Source organism: Gopherus evgoodei, chromosome 5, assembly GCF_007399415.2.
Source record: "Gopherus evgoodei ecotype Sinaloan lineage chromosome 5, rGopEvg1_v1.p, whole genome shotgun sequence".
Taxonomy (NCBI): Eukaryota; Metazoa; Chordata; order Testudines; family Testudinidae; genus Gopherus; species Gopherus evgoodei.
This window is the reverse complement of record NC_044326.1, coordinates 50084667-50107966: the sequence shown is the minus strand read 5'-3', so window position 1 is coordinate 50107966 and position 23300 is coordinate 50084667. Positions and strand designations below refer to the sequence as shown.

At 38.8% G+C, this 23300-nt stretch overlaps 1 protein-coding gene across 1 annotated transcript in view; it reads left to right on the top strand.

Annotated features, from left to right (window-relative positions):
• Nucleotides 1-23300, top strand: part of CORIN (corin, serine peptidase) — a 289680-nt gene that overhangs the window by 216158 nt on the left and 50222 nt on the right. Inside the window, 4 exon segments of the mRNA XM_030564547.1 lie at nt 4618-4849; nt 10881-11026; nt 15607-15714; nt 22548-22661. Of these exon segments, the coding sequence (XP_030420407.1) occupies nt 4618-4849; nt 10881-11026; nt 15607-15714; nt 22548-22661 (600 nt within the window).

Here is a 23300-nt window from a genome sequence, read left to right as displayed (position 1 = left end):
TATATAACAAAAAAAAATCTACATTTGTACGTTACACTTTTGTGATAAAGATATTGCACTACAGTACTTGTATGAGGTGAATTGAAAAATCCTATTTCTTTTGTTTATCATTTTTACAGTGCAGATATTTCTAATAAAAATAATACAAAGTGAGCACTGTACACTTTGTATTCTGTGTTGTAACAGAAATCAATATATTTGAAAATGTAGAAAAAATCCCAAAATATTTAATAAATTTCAGTTGGTATTTTATTAACAGTGTGATTAATCGTGATTTTTTAAAATTGTGATTAATTTTTTTGAGTTAATCATGTGAGTTAACTGCGATTAATTAACAATCCTAAATATAACTAAAAGGTACAAATGCAAAACAATATTTAAATTGATGATTTAAATCAATGTTTCCAGCTTGCTGATTTAAACTTGATTGACAATTTAAATTGCTTTGATTTAAATCAGCCCACCATGATTAATAGAGTCCTGTAAAACTGAACTGAACAACTAGGTGATGGGCTGCATGATCTAATTCAGTGGTTCTCAAACTTTAGCAACCCAAGGACCCCTATTTTGATCTCAAATTTTTGGCAGACCCCAAACCCTTCCTGCTCATCCCCAGGCCCTGACCCCACTCCACTTCTTCCCTCAGGCCCGCCCCTGTCCCACCTCTTCCCGCCCCTGCTCCATCCCCGCCCTTCCTCTTCCCCATTCTTTCCGCCTCCTCCCCTGAATGCACCTTATCCCCACTCCTCCCCATCCCTCCCAGTGCCTCCTGCACACTGGGGAGCAGCTGTTCCCTGGCGTGCAGGAGGCACTGGAAGGGAGGGGGAGGAGTTGGTCACTGGGGCCATTGACCCCAGGTTGAGAAATGCTGATCTAATTGATCTTTTCTAGTTTTAATTTCTATTTCTTCCAAACATGAGTTGAAATCCTATTAGTATTAATAGGAATTACACATGTATGTCGAGAAGACAATCGGTCTCTCCTGCAGTCAAGATTAAATTTGTATTATATAAACTCTTAGAAAGTTAACATATATTTGCATTTGCAACATATATTAGTGTATCTGACTTTCATAATGAAGAATCACAAATTCATACCAAATCTCAATGCATAAAAGCCAGCAACTACCACCATGCCAGCAACTACACACCACACCACAGAAACACTAACCCAGGAACAAATCCCTGTAACGAACCCTGTTGCCTACTCTGTCCCCATATCTACTCTAGCGACACCATCAGAGGACCCAACCACATGAGCCACAGCACCACGGGCTCATTCACCTGCACATCTACTAATGTGATATATGCCATCATGTGGCCTTAGAGGTTTTTAAGGTCAGGGTTGACGAAGCCCTGGCTGGGATGATTTAGTTGGGAATTGATCCTGCTTTGAGCAAGGGGTTGGACTAGATGACCTACTGAGGTCCCTTCCAACCCTGAAATTCTATGATTCTATGTGCCAGCAATGCCCCTCTGCCATGTACATTGGCCAAACCAGACAGTCTCTACATAAAAGAATAAATGGGCACAAATCAGACATCAGGAATTGTAACATACAAAAGCCAGTAGGAGAACACTTCAATCTCCCTGGACATTCAATAACAGATTTAAAAGTAGCCATCCTTTAACAAAAAAACTTCAAAAACAGACTTCAAAGAGAAACTGCAGAGCTGCAATTCATTTGCAAATTTAACACCATTAATTTGGGCTTAAATAGGAACTGGGAGTGGCTGGCTCACTATAAAAGCAATTTTCCCTCTCTTGGTATTGACACCTCCTCGTCAGTTATGGGGAATGGACCACATCCACCCTGACTAATTGGCTTTGTTAACACTGTTTCTCCATTTGTAAGGTATCTTGCTTCTCTTCATGTGTCAGTATATTTATGCCTGCATCTGTAATTTTCACTCCATGCATCTGAAGAAGTGGGTTTTTTTACCCACGAAAGCTTATGCCCAAATAAATCTTTCAGTCTTTAAGGTGCCACCGGACTCCTCATTGTTTCAATGCATAAAAAAGAGGCCAATACCTGAAAAAGGAACATTGTTTAAATAAACATTTTAACACTATGAAGAAATTCAGTTGTGTATTCAGGGTACATATGTGTGTGAGGAGAAACCACTGTAAGAAAGAGAAGTGGTAGAGGCAGTGACAGAAAGTGAAGAGTCAGGTTTCTCAGAGAGCCAGGAGATGGAAGGACCAGGAGGTGAAGACATAGATGGAGAGGATATACCAGAAGCAGCAGCAGGAGAGCAAGGAAGGGGACTGGGGTGGATGTTGCTGGAGACAAAGAAGAATGGCAAAGGATTGAGTGTAGGAGGGTGGGGGGAGGGGGAAGGTATGTGAACTGATTTTATGTGTGAATGTGAGAAATGGAAGAGAGAAAGGAGATGGACAGAGCAACAGGTGAGAGGTGACTGGTCATGAGTAATTATCATCTATTCCATGAGTCAATCAATTATACTGTTGATCGATAGTGCAAAGAATCAGTTAAGCTGTGAAGCAGTTAGACAGTGAATGAATGATAGTAATCACTAAATATGCAGACTCAAATATGTAAGTTGAATATGCTGTTGAGACCCGAAGAAAAGTACTTTTATGCAATCAAGAATTTGCTGTCTAGGTGCACAAAGCAAATCAATTTAAGTGCTTTCTATCTGTCTCAACTCCACAAAATAATCTCATTCCAGACCACACACTATTAAGAGAATTTGGAATTGAATTTGACTTCCCCTCACCCTTTCTCAGTATTCTTGCTATACATGCTATAAATATTTACATTTTCAGGCAGTATTGTCACATTAACATCATGTGACCTAATGTGGCTTGAGAGGTTTCCATGATGGTTTTATGCATGAATTACTGTTAATTCTAAGTCTGAGCTATGTTTTAATTTCCAACCATAAAACTTGTTTGACTTGCAGTTGAGGATGAGAAAAAAACCCTAAATCTACTACATGTTATAGTTGATAATTTAAATAAAAAATAGAGAATTCCCTGTTAAGATTCCTATGGATTCTGTGTCCACATAGGAGCCAACAACTTTTTGCCACTGATTCCCATCTAGATTCAGCTAGAAAGCAACTTAACTTCAAGGGCAATAAGTATGGTTTCAGATGTATGCATTTATGAATTTAGAAATACTACTGACTTGTGCTAGTGCATAACCAAGTCAGGACATAATGGGCAACCTGGCATGCTCCAAAATTGGATCTGCATGGCACAACATACCCAGTTGAATGAAGGCAGTGTGTCAAGGCAGTGTGTGTCAAGGTCTGACACACACCAAAACTCAATCTCAGGAATTCCTATTGTCATCTGAGTCTTTCTTATATTAGAGAGGTGACTGCTAAAAGAGGTTTCACTAGGGACTGTCAGGTCAGGCAAGATTATCAGATACTACTGAATCTTCTTTCAAATCTCTCCTCAAGACTCACCTATATAATGTTACTTACAGTAAACTCTGAACTGATAATGGCTAGGCAGGTGGCCAGCGGAGATTATTAACGTCATTAACATATATTGTTTGTTTACAGAGCTAATCAAAACTTTTTTCCAATGAAATATGGGGTATCAAATGATATTAAATTCTTCCTGGAAAATTTTCATTTAAAAAAATATTCATTTAAATTAAACAAAATGTTAATTTTGATTCAATTCTAAATGGAAACTTTAATCTCAAATTGAATTAAAATAAATTATTTATTTTAATTTTTTAAATATTTTTCCTTTTCTTTTGATAAAATGAAAATTTCTTTTTCTTTTTTTTTTTTTAAGGTCCAGATTTTCCATTTCTTTAACAGTTTTTCTTGCGAAATACTTATAATTCTGTGACCAGCCCTATTTATGTTATAAACCCCCTGAAAACCTGCTAATTAAACATAGCTAGCCTGCATAACCGTGCATACTTGTTACCCTTGTTACCCTTGTTCTCCCTCTATGTATCTTCCTGTTAATTATATTCATTTGTCTTAAACTGTAAGCTTGTGGGGGCAATGACTGCCTCTTACTACGTGTTCATACAGTGCCTAGTCCAATGGGACTCCATCTTGATCGGGGCTTTGGGATACAGTGTAATAGAAATAATATTCTTTATTCTGTTAAACACTCTTGTTAATTTGGGAGTGGGAGGAATGTGGATGAAATGCTTTCCAATCTGCTGTATTTTGATAATTCTATATTAAAAACTCTTGATGTTTAAAGAGTTATTAGCTGAAAAGAATTAGCTCATGTAATAGTTTATTTGTACCTTTTTATAAATGAGTGTCCAAAAGTTATGATACAGAAAGACCTTGGTAATTATAAATATGAAGGTTGTGATTAACTGACTAGCTATGTAGAGATCGAAGTCTCCTTCCCTTGCTGACATGACTAGTCTCGTATGGACCACTGCACTGAAGGACCTGTAGTTATTATAAACTACATCTTTGTATTAAAGATTAGAGAGGCTACTGGCCGCTTGGTGAAACTGCACAAGCCACCTTGGGCTATGTAAAACAAGACCTACTTTAAGATGCCAGAGAGAGTGTAATTGGTTTAAATAATCAGAATCTTGTAATTATTTATTTCGGGTTTCATCTAGTTTTACAGAATGTATGTTCTTTTCTTTCAAAAGGTCAGTGTGAACCAATTACTCTGGAACTCTGCATGAACCTGCCTTACAACTATACAAACTACCCAAACTACTTGGGCCATAGGACTCAGAAGGAAGCCTCCATCAGCTGGGAATCTTCCCTTTTTCCAGCCTTGGTTCAGACTAACTGCTACAAGTACCTTATGTTTTTTGCCTGTACAATCTTGGTGCCAAAATGTGACCCTCAAAGGAATCAGCGTATCCCACCCTGCAGGTAATGTAACTGTTTCATAACTGGATTCTTGACTAGTTTCATTCAGCACCATATGTATCTTTCTTAAAGGCTAACTCTGCTTCCATTGAAATCAGCAGAAGTTATGCTTTTGACTTCAGTAGGATCAGGATCGGGCTCATATTTTGCAAAGTGAAAGAAGTGTACTTCTTTATGTACGTGTGATTATTTTTTTAAGTTTTTGAACTATTTAATGACATAGGTAAAAGAATAGCAATTCAGTTAAGTTTTCTATTTTAAACTATGTATATACAACTTTATAAATCAGTGGCTTTCAAACTTTTTTACTGGTGATCCCTTTCACACAGCAAGTCTCTGAGTGCGACTTGAACACCATTATAAATGCTGGAGCAAAGCAGGATTGGGGTGGAGGTTGACAGCTTGTGACCCCCCGTAATAACCTCATGGCTCCCTGGGGGATCCCGACCCCCAGTTTATAAATATTCTATTGCTCTAATCCTTTGTTAGATATTAGATAAGAATTGCACCCATAGAAGGGGTATAAAAACACACAGCAAATGAAGAGTGTAGCTAGAAATACAAGTATTCATAATAGTGCTTAGCTCATATGGAAAGCTTTATATATTCAAAGCTCTGTACCAAATATTAACTAATGAAAGATGAGATTTGAATGTGATGGTCTCTCTTCCAAAATTGGAGAGCAAGTACTGTAGAAATATAGTCCAAGTTTTGCCCTGTTGTTTTTTATGTACAAACTAAAATGCTGCTTAGTCTATCAGTGCAAGGACTTTTCTGTTTCCTTATTAAATAAATATCACTAAGGTCCAATATATTAAAGTCTCTATTGAAAGAAGACTGTATTGAAAATTACTGTATGTGTCCTATCATAGGTGCTGGAACTAGGAGTGCTGGGGATGCTGCCGCACCCTTTGGCTTGAAGTGGTTTCCATTATATACAGGCTTTCAGCACCCTCACTATAAAAATTGTTTGAGCACACCAGTGTCCTGTTGTTTCCTACATTATAACACTGGGAGGCTATCTAGAGCTATTCCTCTAAAGTTGGCAAATTGATCACTAGCAAAGAAACGTTGTCAATTTTCTAGTGAAAGCTAATAATAATTCATAGTGAAAACTTATAAGGCACAACTAATTGATATGCTTAATTCCCACATAGGAATCTGCTATAATTGGAAAGTTAGAATAATGCACATGGTATAGAGACAGAATTACATGATGAACTCTAACAGATCAGGAAAGCTTATTAAAGTGACTCGCTGAAACATAGCCCACGTGTGTGATAACCAAAAAATAATTTAAAAAAGTTATCCCAGTTTTTAAAAGCCAGAATTAGTTGTTGCATAGTTGTTGTTGTTGTTGTTGTTGTTGTTTTATAAATAAAGGAACAACAATTAGATTGTCTGCTCTACAGGACAGAGAGGGATTGTCTTTGTCTACCTAGCAAATTAGGGGCTTAATAATACTAGCTTTAGTCACAAAATTTCACTTGTTTTTAAAAAATAGCTTTACAAAAACTAATGTTAGTAGAACTATTTTCATAACGGTCTTGAGTTTTTCTGTCCTATCCTAGATCATAAAAAGAGAATTATTTTTATCAAGAGAAGTTTCCAGAGGTATCAGCATTGGGATTTGTAATGTTAAGTGTTGCCATTAAAATATGGACTAAGTAGTAAATTGTTATATTTGATTCACAGATTATACTGATTTAGGAAGAACTTTGGACACAGTAGTAGACAGAAATAGAAATATTATTTGGAAGCTATAAAGAAATGGATTCATCCTAGTCGACTGTGATTTAACTTGGGTAAATGCAAGAGATAGAAATATAAATTATGTATTTTAAAATATTTAATTGCTGTCTGAACCTCTTAAAAAGCGGATTATTTATTTACTTTCCCTTGGAAAATTCTAAGAATAGACTATTGTCCTAGAATCTGCTTCAACCTTTACAAATGAAGCACACCCTTATTCAATGATAGCAGGGATTAATTGGTTTGAACAGTGCATACACGTTGTATTTGACCTGTCTTTTTCTGTAAACATTAAACAAAATTCAGCTAATGTAATTTTCCCTGTGATAAACTTTCTAAGTCCAAGTGCAATTTACAACCTTGGATTCGTTTATTATAACATATACCCATCTGATGAATGTAAGATGTATTGACACTGGGGATACTCATCTCCATTTTCTATTCTAGGTAATACTGATCAGCAATTTTATTTCTGTTTTCCAGGTATATAACATATGTCCCTGTTTTATGAAGAGCACCTAATTTATCACCTTTTTATTATTATTTTGATCATTATGCTTTATTTTTAGTGTAGAAGACTTTGAACAAGGTCATGCACAGCAAGGGGAACATGTTGAACCAGTTTTTGAAAATTAAGATGGCTATTATTGAGGCAACGTACTAATCTGTCATGTATGATTTCAAATTCTATGCAATGTGGTTCATCTTTAATAAGGCATTTGTGGTATCAGCCCTGATCCTATTAACTGAACAGTACATAGCACTTCTTCAGCGACAAAGGGCATGATCCTTCAAGCCCTCCACATTCAGAGCTGCCCTTCCAAGATTTTGAGATGACATTATTTTTATTTGCAAGTAGTTTCTAGTGACTTTGATCAATCAGGTCTGTGGCATAAAGAATGTGCTGGCAGCAACAGATTTCTGGAAGACTAAATTTCCTCATGACCGATGTCATTTAGATGTTCCCATCATTTTGTGCAGTGTTAGCCCTGTAATTGAATTAATGGCATTTGGCAGAGATCGAGGAAATATTTCACAGTGGCATAGCTACAGTGGTGCAAGTGGTGCAGTCAGACCAAGGTCCATGAAGTTTTGGAGGCCAAACCAGATGGAGCAATGCTCTGACACTTCACCGGGCAAATGGGGTCACAATGCCACTCACTCAAATTTAGCTCCTGTGTCATGGGATGAGTGGGGAGTGTTGGAGCTTAATGGGTGAGGTGTTGGGGGTGGAATCAGGAAGGGGGTCCCTTGTTTATTCTTGCAAGAGGGCTCTCTGAGGTCTTGTTACAGCACTTTTATTTCAGTTTACTTTTAAATGAGTTTAATATTTATGGAAGGTGCTAGACTGAAAATCCTGGAGACTGAAGTCCCTGATTTAAATACAAAATAGAGAGAGCTTCCTCACCGCTTTGCCAGTGACCATCATCCTTGTTCTCTGCTACCCATTTCTTCCTTGGACTTCCTGTTGGCTCTGCCAAACTAGTGTGGTAGTTTATCTCTATTTTCTTGTGGTTGCCTATTAACTAAGAACAAGATTCAGACCACCAGTTCATTTCACACAGACTGCCAATATCAACTTTGGTCAATACAATCAAGACCATCTGCACTGTTATTGGCTTCAGACATCTATTTGACATGTTAACTGAATTTTAATTATTCCCCCCAAATTAAAACTGAATGTCTTGCAGCAATTATTGGAAACTGTCTCCTCTGAAAGAAGGTTGGTTTTTTGAAGGGATAAGGTTGAAGGAGCAGGGACATGTTGAAGGCACAAGTTACTCAGATGTTTCAGTAAACTAGATCAAAACTTTTTAAATCTACTTTATTGTTTTCACTGCTCTGGCTGTCATCAGAAAATAAGCAGAGCAGAAAACTCTGGAATTCAGAAGGTTGAGGCCAAACTACAAAACAATGTAGGGCAACTGCTCAAATGTGATTTGAATCAACACAGAGTAGTAAGCTTGTTTGGAGGAGAGGCACATCTTAAAGGAAACAGTTTGCTGCTGAGCCATAACAAAGCAAGTTGATTCAAGACCATACTTATAAAATGAATCTCTTTATAGCACACTGTGCCTCATTTCAAGTGGGCACAGAAATAGAGTTCATTCTATTCTCATTCTAAGTGAATCCTGTTACAGTCACAGGTAAAATAGCTGAATGGTTTTCTGTGGCTAACTGAAAAGAATATGCAGATGCCGTTTGCCTTTACGAAAGGTAACTGCCATTATTCATTCTAGTTTCCAGCACTTGCCACACAGGCAACTGATTTTGCAGCTTTTCTCCGCAGAATGCACTGTAGTCTGTACACACACACCCCTGTAAAATACAAGCACACTTCATTCTTACTATTTAAATGAAAGGTTCAGGCATAGAAACAAAAACAAATCTTTTTTTAAACCCGCCCCCAAAACCAAATTAAATTTGAGAATAATACTGAAAATATTATGATGTCATTATATGCATTGTTGGTACAGTATGTATGACCTTGGTTTAAATAGCATGTTAAGTTTTGGTCACTCCTTTTCAAAAGTGACAGAGCAGAAGGAGAAGCGGTCCAGAGAAGGACCATGATAATAATTAGTAGCATGGAATGACTTCCATATTTGAGCCAAGATTAAAAAGATTAGTGCTGTTTAGTATAGAGAAGAGGCAAATTAGAGGTAGTGTGACAGAAGCACACAAAATATAGAGAAGGCAAATTGGACCCTCCTGTTAAATAACTTTCTCATAATATAAGAACTAAGGGTACATTCACTGAAGTTGAAAGGCAACATTTACAACTGAAAACAAGTTTCAGAGTAGCAGCTGTGTTAGTCTGTATCCGCAAAAAGAACAGGAATACTTGTGGCACCTTAGAGACTAACAAATTTATTTGAGCATAAGCTTTCGTGGGCTACAGCCCACTTCTTCGGATGCATAGAACACTTTTTTACACAATACACAATTAACCTGTGGAACTCCCTGAAAAATGATATAATTGAAACAAAGATCTTTGTAAGAGTCAAAAAAAGACTGGACCATTCCATGAATATAAGAATATCATCTGCAGTTACTCGGCTAGAAAAAAATTTTTTATAGACATATCAGCCCCTGATACAGGACATAAGCCAATCAATAATTGCCTGTGGTTAAGAGGAAGCTTCGCCTATAGACAAGTTATCGCAAAATTTCCAATTATGGGTTTTCTTTCCATTCAGTTGCAGTATTTGGTACTCACCATTCTGAGAGACAGAATACTAGTCTAGATGGACTATTGATCTGATCTGCTATGGCAATTCCTATGTTTCTATGATGAAAAATAAATATTCAACATCAACACAATTTTCTTGGCTCTATAGCCTGATACAAATGTTGATGGTTAAAGTGACCACACCCTCCAAACTAGGTCTCGTTGTTTCAAATCATCTTAATTTTACAAAATTCACTGAAAAGTCTTTTGCTCTTTTGTTTTGCAGGTTTGAAATCCCTAGACAGCCTGGAACCACAGGTTGAAATACAGGCAGGGTTGATTCAGCCCTGCAACCATCTGTGCAGTAGATAGTGTACTACACCCTGTGAGTGGGTCTCTGAGAAGAGACCTTAAAAATCCAGAACCTGCCTGTCCTTTATGAACATTAAAAGTTCCTATGGCACTTCTTTGTTAGATAAGGCATATGATCCAGTGTCCCTGGTTAAAATTTTCTTTTCCCTGCTAGTTGTTATGCAATGTGCTATGGCTGCTGCCCCCCACATCACAAGAGACAATATTTCATTGGTGCCGTATGTATGCTTTTTGTGAAGTGCTTTGGCATCTTTCAGGAGGATGGTCTCAATGTAGCTGTGAAACATTAGTATTGTTGCATTGATTCATTTAAGAATTTCTTCTAGAAGAATATCTTTCCCTGATCTCTCTGCATAGAAAGGAGTTTAGTATGTTTTGCTTTAAGAAAGACTCCTCTGTCATTTCCATCTGAGTGAAGGGTGTTTGTAAGAAACTTTACAATTGCTATTGTGACTTTTATGGTATGACTCAGGCAATAGTTTGCTTACCATAATTTTCTTAACAAAAATATTAGCAGTGATGAAACATTTTAATATATTTTTCTTTAGTCTCAGGAAAGTTAAATGCATGTAAGAAAAGTTTTCTGTCATATAAGGAAGAGTAACAGCTTTTTTTTTTTTTTTTTTTGCATCTTCAGATCCTCAGCTAGGAGTGCTAGTTTCCAGCAATAGTTGGTAACCTGTCATGACGTTTTTCCACTCTATGTCTTTACTCACCCTCTCCAATTCATCCCTCCAGGACGCTGTGTGAGCATTCCAAAGACCGTTGTGAATCTGTGCTTGGAATTGTGGGCCTGCAGTGGCCAGAAGACACAGACTGCACTCAGTTCCCAGAAGAAAACTCAGACAACCGAACCTGCCTAACACCTGATGAGGATGTGGAAGGTTACTAGTTAGATTATTTATAATTGGATATTGAATATAAATTTGTCTCTTGCCATAAGTTAGTGATCTCATTTCATACTTTAATACACCCTCTTTAAATTATATTATGTCAAGTAGGTGAATTAAACTCTCAGTATGGTTAATATACTGTGCAAATGATTCAAAATCAGATTTGGGAGAATTCCTGTTTCTTCCAACAACGTATTATCTATTTACATCTAAGAGAAAGTTTTGTTAAGAAATTGAAGAGCTTTTATTCTGGGGAAGGGTAAAATTGCTCTCATTCTGATTACCCACACTTGAGATGTATGGATAACAAAACACCTCCCACTTGCCTGTATTTGTACATGAGCCCAGTTACCTGCAGGCCTGCCAATCTGCTGCTGTTTATCTAAGGGAGAGCCAAGATCTTGGCAATGCTAAACAAACAAACTGTGATCCAGTCTTTGCTTAAGAAACCAGTTCTACAGATGTTAGTGTACTTGCTGTCATAATATAATTCCCAATTCTGGACCTTAGTGTCCAAAATATGGGTATTAGCATGAATTCCCCTAAGCTTAATTACCAGCTTAGATCTGATAGGCTGCCACCAATCAGGACTTAGAGTAGAGCGCCTGATCGACTCTAGTCTCCCCCAAAAACCTTCCCTGAGGGTCCCAACACCCAAATTCTCTGAGTCTCACAACAAAGGGGAATAAACCATTTCCTTCCTCCCCAGCTCCTTCCCGCCCTGGGAACACTAGGAGATCACCTGATTCAACTCCGTGAATCTAACACAAAGAGGAACTTTACCATTCCCTCCCTCAGGCAATACAGACTCAAGCTTCTTTGAGCCTTAACTAGGAGAAAACACTCAAACAGGTCTTAAAGCAAAGCTTTTAATAAAAAAAGAAAGAAAAAAGTAACAGGTTTATCTCTGCACTTTAGATGGTAAAAAGTTACAGGGTCTTTTAACTTATAAACAGTAGAAAGAAACTTTCTCCAGCAGAAACACAACTTAAGCTACTTCCAGCAAGTACACATATGCAAATGAAAAAGAAAACAAATTAAAAGACTATGACTGCCTTTTCTATTTACAATTCTGAACAGATAAGAGACTGTAGCAGGGAGATTGGCCGAAACCTGGTTACACCTCTAGCCCCGTCCAGGACTCAGAGAGAACAAAGCCAAACCCAAAACCCACAAACAAAGGCTTCCCTCCCACGAGATTTTAAACTATCTTGTCTCCTGATTGGTCCTCTGGTCAGTGTTTGGGGTCCCTGTTTGTTAACCCTTTACAGATGAGAGAGACATTAACCCTTAACTATCTGTTTATGACACTTGCCAACTACTGTCTGCTCTCTTTCTCCTTTTGGAGGAAAGTCTGAAAGGACTGTATCAGGCCAACTTCAACAATGGCTCACTACCTCAGATGTCTTGAACCCATCCATGCTATTGCTCACCAAATACTGTTGATGCAAATCAGGAGTCTGGAACACATGAATGGAATTGTCTTTAAATGATTCTGTTTATTCCCTATAAAGAGAGGGTGGCTGGTACTGTACAGTTGCTCCTCCTGACTGAAGGGCCTCAGCTGCAGAGTTGAGCAACTCTATTCTGCCTTTCTTTTTTTTTTTAAAGTCTTTGCTAATTGCTGTGATAGTGAGGTGACATGAGCTGGAGTATCAGCAATATGCTTATTACCCTCAACTCTTTAATCTCCCTTTCATTTGACTAAGATGTAGATGTCTCCACAGTCTCCTGGTGTCTGTCTGAGATTGGATCACAGATGAAAGCCAGTTGTTTTACAGTCCAGCTAGATAAGAAAGATACAATGCTGACTTGTATAGGGAAGCATTTGAGGGTTCAGCAAAGGGTATAGCTGCATCCAAGGCGTTTATCTGCAGATCACCAAATTGGTTCACAATCAGGAGGCCTTACAAAGTCTTTGTTCCTTCCTGGATTCTAAGATTGCATTAGTAGATTTTTATACCTTTACTGTATGGACCAAACTCCATTTGTACACACCTTTGTTATCTCTAGGCTAGGCTAATGCAACATGCCCTACCTGGACTAGCTTGGTTAGTGCAGAATATGACTGACAGTCTTCTAAATGGACCAGGACAGTGGACACATATTACTTCCTGTACTCCACACTCTGCACCAATGTCTGTGTGCCCAGATCACCATGAAAGATGTGCATAAATCATGTAATAATAATAAAACAGTTTATACTGAGAAGCTAGAAGACATAGGAGTAAATTCAGCCTTAAGCTATGCCCTGCAGCAATCTGGTGGAGGAAAATAATCATCAATTAATAGAAGGTACTACATAGCGGAAATAAAATCAACTTCTGCTGCAAGGGATCCTAGTGAAAATCCCCAGTTTTAGGAAAAATAATATGGTGTTAATCTGCAGTGTATAAATTAACTTCTATCCCTCCTCTGTGTGGAGTAAGAACTTTGGCTTTGGGTGGTAGGATGTAATCGGATACATTTTTAAATTAATGTTTTAAAACAATTGTGAAATGTTTACGGAGTTAAATTGGGTGCACACATTTTTTCAGCATCTCCTTTAAAGTCCCTTTCAGGAACATCTCAGTTAAATTAGTAAGATAGAATGTGGCTACTGGGCTGACTACCTGGCTGTCCATTTATTATCTTGTCACTGACAATATGGGCTAGACACCCCTGCAGAACAAATCGAAAGAGAAATTTATACTGTTAGTTACTCCTTCATAAATTGGCTAATTGCTTAGTAAAGCACTGCTGTCAAAGTTATCCTTAGGCTGACTCACTGCTAATATTTCATATTTGTTGAATGAAAGATTTGCACCAGCTGCCAATGTTAGTTAGAAAGACAAGCCTTCTTGGAAAGTTTAAAATACTATAATAAATATTTCGAAAGGATACTACAGCAAAATAAATTAGACTTTTGAGAACCTTTTAAATTTAATGATTAAGGCTACGATTTAGTCATGGGTATTTTTAGTAAGTAGCCATGAACAGGTCACGAGCAGTAAACAAATATTCTTGGCCTGTGACCTGTCCATGACTTACACTATAAATACCCCTGACTAAATCTTGGGGAGGCTGCTGCATGGGGGAAGGGGTACCACTGCAGGGAGGGCACGGCTGCGTGGCGAGGGCGCTTCTCTAGCAGCCCCAAGGACCATTGCCGGGGGCTGTCAGAGCAGTGGCTGCTCCAGGCGCCCTGGAGACCACTGTTGGGGGCCAGCAGCAGCCAGTGCAGTTGTCAGCAGGGCTACCTGAGCGGCTGGCTGCAGAGCTGCTCCAGCAGCGGCAGTGTGGCTGTCCCCAGAACCAGCTGCTTGGGCAGCCCTGGGGTCAGCCACGGTGGCCGCTGTGGAAGTCACAGAGGTCACGGAAAGTCACAGAATCCATCACTTCCGCAACCTCTATGACAGACACGGAGCCCTATTAATGATTACAGAATCTAGGTGATTTGCCCACTTAAACCATAGCTGGCAAAAACACTACAGTATTGAATCATTTAACCTCCCCATAACAGCTACCTTACAGTATGTGATGCATCCAAGAATGAACTGCTCCAAGATGGTGTGCTCAGTGAACTCAAGTGAATTTACTCATAGCAGACTTTATCCCCAAGTGATGATAGTCAACACAATTCTTTTTGTTTAAAAGAAAGTAGAAAACATTGCTATTTTCTTAAGTCATGAGTTGTATTTGTAACTTTGTATAAGTGTACTCCGAGGAGTTGGGTTTGGGTTGGTTTGGGTTGGGTTCACAGCAAGATAGGCAGAGGGATCCCTTGTTTGAGGATCCCACTGGGACTTGGACCAGAGATAGGAGCCCAGCTGCCTAGACTGAGGCAACTATGTGCATACTCACTAGTGGAAACCTAGGTGCCTTGGGGAATTAAATGGTGGAAACTCAGCTGCCTAGGGACTTTAAGTGGCTCCAGGGTTAGGTAGCAGCTGAGCAGGGGTTGTAAGGATCTCAAGTGCACCTACATGTTGGATTTAGGTACCTAAAGTGGCAGTTAGGCACCTAAATCCTTTTGTGAATCTAGCCCTAATTGACTTAAGAGCAAAAGTCCAAATTGACTTTCAGTGGTACTTTTTTCCCCTAGGGCACTTCTGAAAATCCTTCCTGGCCATTGTGATGTGAGGATTATTAAGGACTCTGAATTTTAAAAAAAGGCCATGTAATTGCTAAATTTTATTATCTGTTATAAAATCAACACACTGAATCGTTTACCTTTATCTGTTCAACACAACATCAGTGGACAATATAACTAGAAAAGCAGTGCCCTCAACCTAAACCATATCTGTCAATAATGTTGTGAGGCTTTGAAACTTGAGAGGTGACAGTATATGAAGAGATGGTTGTGGGAAAGTAGTGATGTGTACTCAAACCCACCCCATCCTCCGTATTTTCATCCAGGATAGTTTCCATTTCTGCATAGTTCCAACTTAGTATCTCACAGGGTTTCTGTTCCTGTCTTCTACCCGTTTAACTCAGTCACAGTGATAAACAGTAATAATAAATAAAGAGTACTGTGTGATAATTAACGCTTTCCAGTTTTCTGTAAGTGTTATGTTTTCTGACATTGACAGAGTGCTCACCCAGTCACTTCAAGTGCCGTTCTGGAAGGTGTGTCTTGGCCTCCAGAAGATGTGATGGCCAGGCTGACTGTGAAGATGATAGTGACGAGGACAACTGTGGTAAATAAACTAAATGAGTCAGCTGATTGAATGGAAAATGGCTGGAGTATCAGAGGACATTATTGTTGCTCTCCATCATTTTGTTCAACGCATAGTGTGAAATTTCAAAAGATAAGCCCCTTTTCCTCAAGAAAAATCTGTGAAATATATTGCAAAATAATTGAGTTTTTAATGGCTGGTTGTAGAATTAGTGCAGGCCACATCCTGCTTGTTGAATATGAACATCATTTGTGACATTGAAAGTATGGGAGCCCTGGTAAGCCAGCTTCCAGACTGTTTGAATATTAGTTTATCATTTAGGAGGAAATCTGTAATGGTGAAGGCTCCATTCCCCTTTGTATTGCTCTATCTATACTGATGGAGTTATACTGGCATAAAAAAGGAATGAGTGCTGAATCAGGCACTGAATATTCAATTACAGTTTTAAATGTTTACATGTTGACATTGTTTTTATGATGTGTTGAACACAGGCTGGAGACCTTACTGTAGTCTAGTCTCTCTTACTGCAATGGGCTCCAAAACTGGAAGTGTCAGGAATGTTGTCAATTTTCAGCTGTCAGCAGTAGCCTGAAGAATATCACTTGTAATTGCAAGCTTCATTTTCAGTTTCATTCCAGAGTTTTTTCATGGTAAAAAGCAACTCTTACCTCTTAAGTGTAGAGAAAGTGCTTTGGCTGAGCAACAATGAGCAAATTCCCTGGGAAAAAAATCTAGTTAAATAACAATTGTTTTGGTTGCCCTTCCTTCAGAATTATTGTCCTTGACACTTGCTTTTAACCCCTGAGAACACTAATAGCTAACTAACTTTTAGAGTCTTTTTATACTCTTTGACTTTAAAGTCTGAAATATTGCTTTGATACATTAAACAAATTTCTTAAATAGATCTCTCTCTTTTTAGTCTAGACAAAATGTTGCTAGCAATCAATGGAATTCTTATCAGCCTCTATAAATATGAAAGGCTGCATCTGCTAGAAAATTACAGCTGTCAGAATGACATTACATTGACCATGGGTAATGATGTTACTGAAGAACAGCCAGTGCTTTTAGAGCTCTAGAAGTTGCCATCTCTAGCTCATTCATATTCTTTGTGTGTAGGACAAACTCAGAGATCATTGAACTTTCCCTGTGTAAATGGCGAGCTCAGAATATATTGGATTTATTTTTTTTTTTTAAAGAAAAGAACACACTGGTTTTTGTACCATTAGTTCACCAACCTATATTTACAGAATGTATATTTTAGATTCCATAAACAACTAGTAGTGGATACCGTGTTAGGACAACCAGACTGATTATGTTCATTTATGTCCTGTGACAAGATCTGCACATCACAGGATGAAGGGGGCCATTTACAGCTCCCTCATTCTCAAGCTGCCCTGGCTTGAGTGTAAGTTAGAACAGGCCTTAGGCTGCTTGTAAGAGTCCATCTGCAAATTTAAAATTGGCAGAACAGAGCTGTGCTCAGTGCCTGCTGTGCCCTCTCCCTTTCTGCCCTTCCCTGCTCTGACATGCCCTCTGGGGTTGGATGGGCTGCTTGGTTGTCTTATGAGCCAGCTTTGCCAGCTTTTGCTCTACATCTGAGAGTTTCCTTACTCGACTGGGGATAGCAAGTAGATAGCAGAAAGGTGGCAAACAGGAGTAATGTGGATGTGCAGGAGCATAACCTTTAAAATCAGCATTTTGTCCTCTACAGTTTGCTGCAGCTCTAGTTCTCACTGTAGTATTTTAGCTGGGATAAAAAAGTCCTGGCATTTAATTTTAAGGACTCAAGTAATAAGAATTGCACAATGAATATATCAGTGACAATGAGTTAACACATAACTTAAAGGAGAACAAAGGTGAGATAGTGCATGAATCCCCTTCTCCCATCAAAAGCAGTTTTTGAGATGGGGATTGTATAAATATAGACATGTTTTCATAAACATTAAATTAAGAAAGTCATATTATTACAAAATCCTTATTCTACAGATGCTCATTAAAAATGACACATTTGGCATACAGAATAGAACTCACAATCTTCTGCTGCAAAAATAGTTTGCGTGTCCATGGCCAGAGTCATTGAAATATACACACTGAACTTCTGTTCTAAGGGGTGCCTCTGTTCCATGCAAAGATAAACAATGTTAATGCATTTATGTAGTGTCCTCAGGAGTCATAGGACACTTGACAATAAAACATTGTACAAATTTTAAAAGTAATCAAGGGCAACTGGGAACAAATATTTAGTTAATGGTAAATGCTTAGTCAGGCTGTTGCATAACTTTGGGCCTGTCTAACAGTAAGTGCAGCAGAAGCTGGGGTGTAAAATTATAGAGAACTAGCAGGTTGTATACTAGCTGTCCATGCGAACTCTGCTACGCTGCACTAAAAGTTCCTCAGTGTGCATTGACCTACTCCCATTTCAAAGTGGAGTAGATCAAAGTGCTCTACGGAATTTTTATTGTGCAGCAGCAGGGTCCCATACAGACAGTTACTACACCGCACTCTAGTGCACGGTAGTTTTACAGCCCAGCTTGCCATACACTAACTGTTTGTCCAGACAAGCCGTTAGATTCTTAGTCTAAAGTCACTTATTCTGTTCTCTTCAGGTTCTTATATCTCCCCTCACCATTGTGCTGTCCGAGTGCCTTCCAGAAGCACATTAAGGAATGTGACTAGCATTCACCTACCTTTTCCCCCTCAAAGGGAAAATTAGCAGAGAGGTTTTTTTGTTCATTCAACATATGTCTGCTGTGCTATATGTATTTATTAGGAAGGCATGGTCGAAGAGCTTCACCTTATACTTGGAATGGAAAGTGGTGATATTTGAGATGGTTATTAGAACCTGTGAGAGTTCATTTTGCAGCCTTGCTCTGGCACCCAAGAAAGCTCTAGCCACTGCATAGATAAGCCTTATCCTTGCAGTGGATAACTCTATTGTCCCGAGGAGCAGGACAGGGACAGGAGAGATCACAGATGTGGGTATGTGCGTTGAGTAGCCACGTACCAAGCATAGGCCCAATCCTGGAGTTTCAGGCAATGTTTTAGGTGTCCTGTGCCTAGACCATTAAGTGCCTTTAAAATGAAGACAGAGACTCTGAATTTGAGCTTGGACATATTCCTAAGATACAAAAGCTCTGCATGGGTCAGGGATGCATAAGCTATCCCTCCTCTGGTACAGGGAAGTGTAACTCACACACGTGTTCCGCCCTGGACTTCTATAACTTAGGAGGGAATTCAGCCATAGGAAGGGCATTCGGGAATTTCACAAAATCGACTTCTGAGATATTGGCATCTTCAACCCAAATCTTAGTTCTGATTTGGGATAGAATCTGTAACCTACACTGAGCCAAACATAGAGCATGATAATCTGGCTCTCACCATTGCCTCCTTGGCCCATCTGGAATCATTTGAACAATTGATGACTGTCAGCACCAAGGTGTTTAAATATGAGAAATGAAGATACATTAATAATGCCTCATTCTTGTTGTCATGAACTGGGACGTGGGTGGTCATGCCTAGTGGTTGGAGTCAGAGTCAGGAACCGAGCAGAGCTGTAGTAGATTGGCAGACACAGCTGCAAGTCCTCATTCCTGACACTTGTTCATCATAATATTGCTTATTCTCCCCCAGTAATGTGTGACCTCTCAGAAAGGCCAATTATTCCTCTGTGTACAACTCATAACAGTTCTAATGTGACTTATTAAGTAAAATGTAAATGAAGTGGAGTACTATGTGCATTCAGTATACACATTACAACTACTGATGGAGGAACTCAAATGAATTATTTCTATAGCCACGTGAGCTGACTTTTTTCTCACTCACAGTCATAAATGTGTTCACCTTGGAAATAGATACTGTGTAAGCGACATTTCCTTTTGCTAACTTAGTAACTGCTATCCTTTGCTGAATTAGTGCACTACATGAGTTCCAGCCAGAGGAAGTTTAATAGTACTATACTGTCCAAGCCACTCATACTGTAGCGAACTCACAGAACCGAGGTTTGATTATTTTTTATTTTGATCACATAGGCCAGTCACCTGAATCTGAACTCAGATTAAGTTTAAAGTATGAAAGCCAATGTGATCAGCTATAGAATGGATTAAACAAGGCAGCCACAACTCCATCTATTTTAAATAAATATTAGTAGAGTAAAATCAAGGGAATTCTATTTATCATGTATTATTATGGCCTCCTGGGTTACTGTTGTGTCAGTGACGCATGAGGACATTTTTTCGTCAAAGTGAACTGTTTCCAAACTCTGATGTTGTAGTGAGATGTTTTAATAATTATTTACAGAAAACTGTAAAGACAAAATTGGAAAGCTAGATGTTTTATAAGCCTACATCATGCCATTCTTAATTTCCCTCCATGTGACAAACTAGTAGCCTACTATTTTCCCATGCTAATTGTCCCCTACTGTTACTCACACCTTGTCAACTGTTTGAAATGGGCCATCCTGATGATCACTACAAAAGTTTTTTTTCTCCTGCTGATAATAGTCCACATTAATTGATTAGTCTCATTAGAGTTGGTATGGCAACCCCCATTTTTTCATGTTCTCTGTGTATATTTATATATATCTTTCTGTATTTTCCACTGCGTTCATCTGATGAAGTGAGTTTTAGCCCACAAAAACTTATGCCAAAATAAATTTGTTAGTCTGTAAGGTGCCACAAATACTCCTCATTCTTTTTGCTGATGTAGACTAACACAGCTACCGCTCTGAAACATATAAAAAAACTCTGACCCAGTTTTACAAGAGATCATCCTGATTTTTTTTGTGAAGTCAGTGCAACTGATTAATGTCACCTGGAGGAGATAATGGCTGTGTTAGCTGCATAATAATGAATTATCAGGTAGATTCATATAGTTGGCAAGGGTGAATCTGTGTAACCACTTGATGCAGTGGTAAAATATTAGATTACTGCAAACAAGGAAATGTACTTATGCCCAATATGGCTAGCTCCTCTCCACCTCTCTTTCTGTTCTCTGCATCAATACTGTAAGAAAAAATATTCATAGTATTTAATGGAGATTACCAAAAGAAACAAGTTGACAGTATTTCCATTTTTGAAAGACGAGTATGCTGAATGTTGATATTTTGAACATAGCCCTTTACTTTTAAATTAAGTTGTGCGGAATCCAGGATGAGAACTACTCACATATCCTTAGTAATGTATATCAGAGGTAGTTTCAGCAGCAAAGAATCCTGTGGCACTTTATAGACTAACAGACATTTTGGAGCATGAGCTTTCGTGGGTGAATACCCACTTCATCAGATGCATGTAGTGGAAATTTCCAGGGGCAGGTATATATATGCAAGCAACTACATGCATCTGACGAAGTGGGTATTCACCAACGAAAGCTCATGCTCCAAAACGTCTGTTAGTCTATAAGGTGCCACAGGACTCTTTGCTGCTTTTACAGATCCAGACTAACACGGCTACCCCTCTGATACTTGACAGAAGTAGTTTGGTATGATGTTTTCCTGAATTAGGGCCTAAATTGATGGATCTAGTATAAGCAAAGGATAAGGTAGAGTAATTGGACAGAAAGAACAATGGAACATTGTATATTTCATGCCTATTTGAATAAGAGTTTACTTTGACAATTTGCTTCTATTCCCTCACCAGGAATGATTATTTTTTATAATTTTTAAAATATATATTAAAAATTGAACATACCTTGAATTTTTCAGAAACATTAACGAAAAAAACCCAGTAGATCTGGGGCAACATTCAAAACTTCATCAATTCATGTAGATTTCCGCAGGGTATTTTGGTTAATATGAAAAAAGAAAAACATTTGGAAATGTCAAAGTAATTTGTTTTGACATTATCAAAATGGGACATTTAGATTTTTGGAGGCTAGATGCAGAAGGACATTCAGGCACCATTCACAAAACAGGAGAAGGAGGTGGCCTCATAACTTTTAGTTCAGTGTTTACAGCACTTATCTGAGATATGGGAGACCCACATTTGAATTGCTACTCTGGAGCAGGGACTTGAACCCTGGTCTCCTAGGAGTGCCCGTACTACTCAGCTAATGGTATTCTGGAGTCTCGCTCTCTCAGTTTCTCCAGAAACTGCAAAACTGAAATTAATTTGCAAACTTGACACCATCAAATTAAGCCTGAATAAAGACTGGAAGTGGCTGGGTCATTACAAAAAATAATTTTCCCTCTGTTGATACTCATCCCTTCTTGTCAACTGTTGAGAATGGGCCACATCCACCCTAATTGAATTGGCCTCATTAGCACTGACCCCCCACTTGGAAAGTTAACTCCCATATTTTCATGTGCTGTGTATTTATACCTGCCCTACTGTATTTTCTCTTCTATGCATCTGATGAAGTGGGTTATAGCCCACAAAAGCTTATGCCCAAATAAATGTGTTAGTATATAAGGTGCCACAAGGACTTCTTGTTGTTTTTGCTGATACAGACTAACATGGCTACCACTCTGAAATCAGTTTCTCCAGTTGAGGCTGTTCTACTTTGTATAAAAATCCTTGAAGAGTCATTGGAGCAGGGACTGGAACCCAAATGTTCTCCCTCTCCGCTGAGTGCCCTTTAACCACTGGGTTACAGAGTCATTCTCACTTGCTTTCTCTTTTTGACCCAATGACAATTCAAGTTTCAGGTTGAACAAAATGTTTAGCTTCACCTGAAACAATTTTTTTCCAACTTTTACAATTCACCTAAAATTTTTAAAAAATTGTTTAAATTTGACCTGAACCAGTTTTTTCCTGTTTCTCAGAACTGCAAACTAACTGAAAAATCAGCCATTCACATAGCTCTAATTGCATGTAAATGTTAAAATGAAATATCTCAAAGCTCTTGTTCTCTGTGTCCAGGTTGTAAGGAAAGGGGTCTTTGGGAATGTCCATCGAACAAGCTGTGTATCCAGCACGCCATGATCTGTGACGGCTTTCCAGATTGTCCTGACAAGGTGGATGAAAAGAACTGCTGTAAGTACTTAACCAGGGTGATAGGACTGAATCTAGAATTTTGAGGGCACTGGACAAACTGTAGAAGCAGCCCCCTAAAGGCATAATGGCCTCATCCCTCCCCTTAGCTCCCTATCATTGGAGCCTTGTTGCTCCAAGTTCTCCCTCTCCATCCTATAATCTCTCTCCTTGGTTCCACTACTCACTGCTATGGCTCCATATTTCCACCTCACCCTGTCTGGTCTCTTTCCACGTGTCCATTTGTCTGCTGTTTTTTATTTGTAGCTCATTGGCTGCTGTCTCTTCCTCTAAGCCCCTTGACTCTCTTTCATATAACCTATGGCTGCTTGGATCTTCTTCACTCCCACTTGTCTTACCCAATCCCAGGACTTTTTGGCTTTTGTTTCTCCCCCTGCTCCCTTTGCTCCTTTCTTCCCATGTTTACATTGTCACTTCCTTCTCACCATATCCAAGGTGGCAATGAGTGCAAGAGGAATACAAGTGTATCCCATGCAGTGCAGACAAGAGTGTAGGAATGCCCCAGCGACCCCCATTGGGGCGTGGGTAATGGTTCTATACTGCAACCACTAAGAAATTCCACCTTCCTTCAGCTGATAGCTAGGAACTGACATGAGTTCCTTTTCACAGTACACAGCTTAT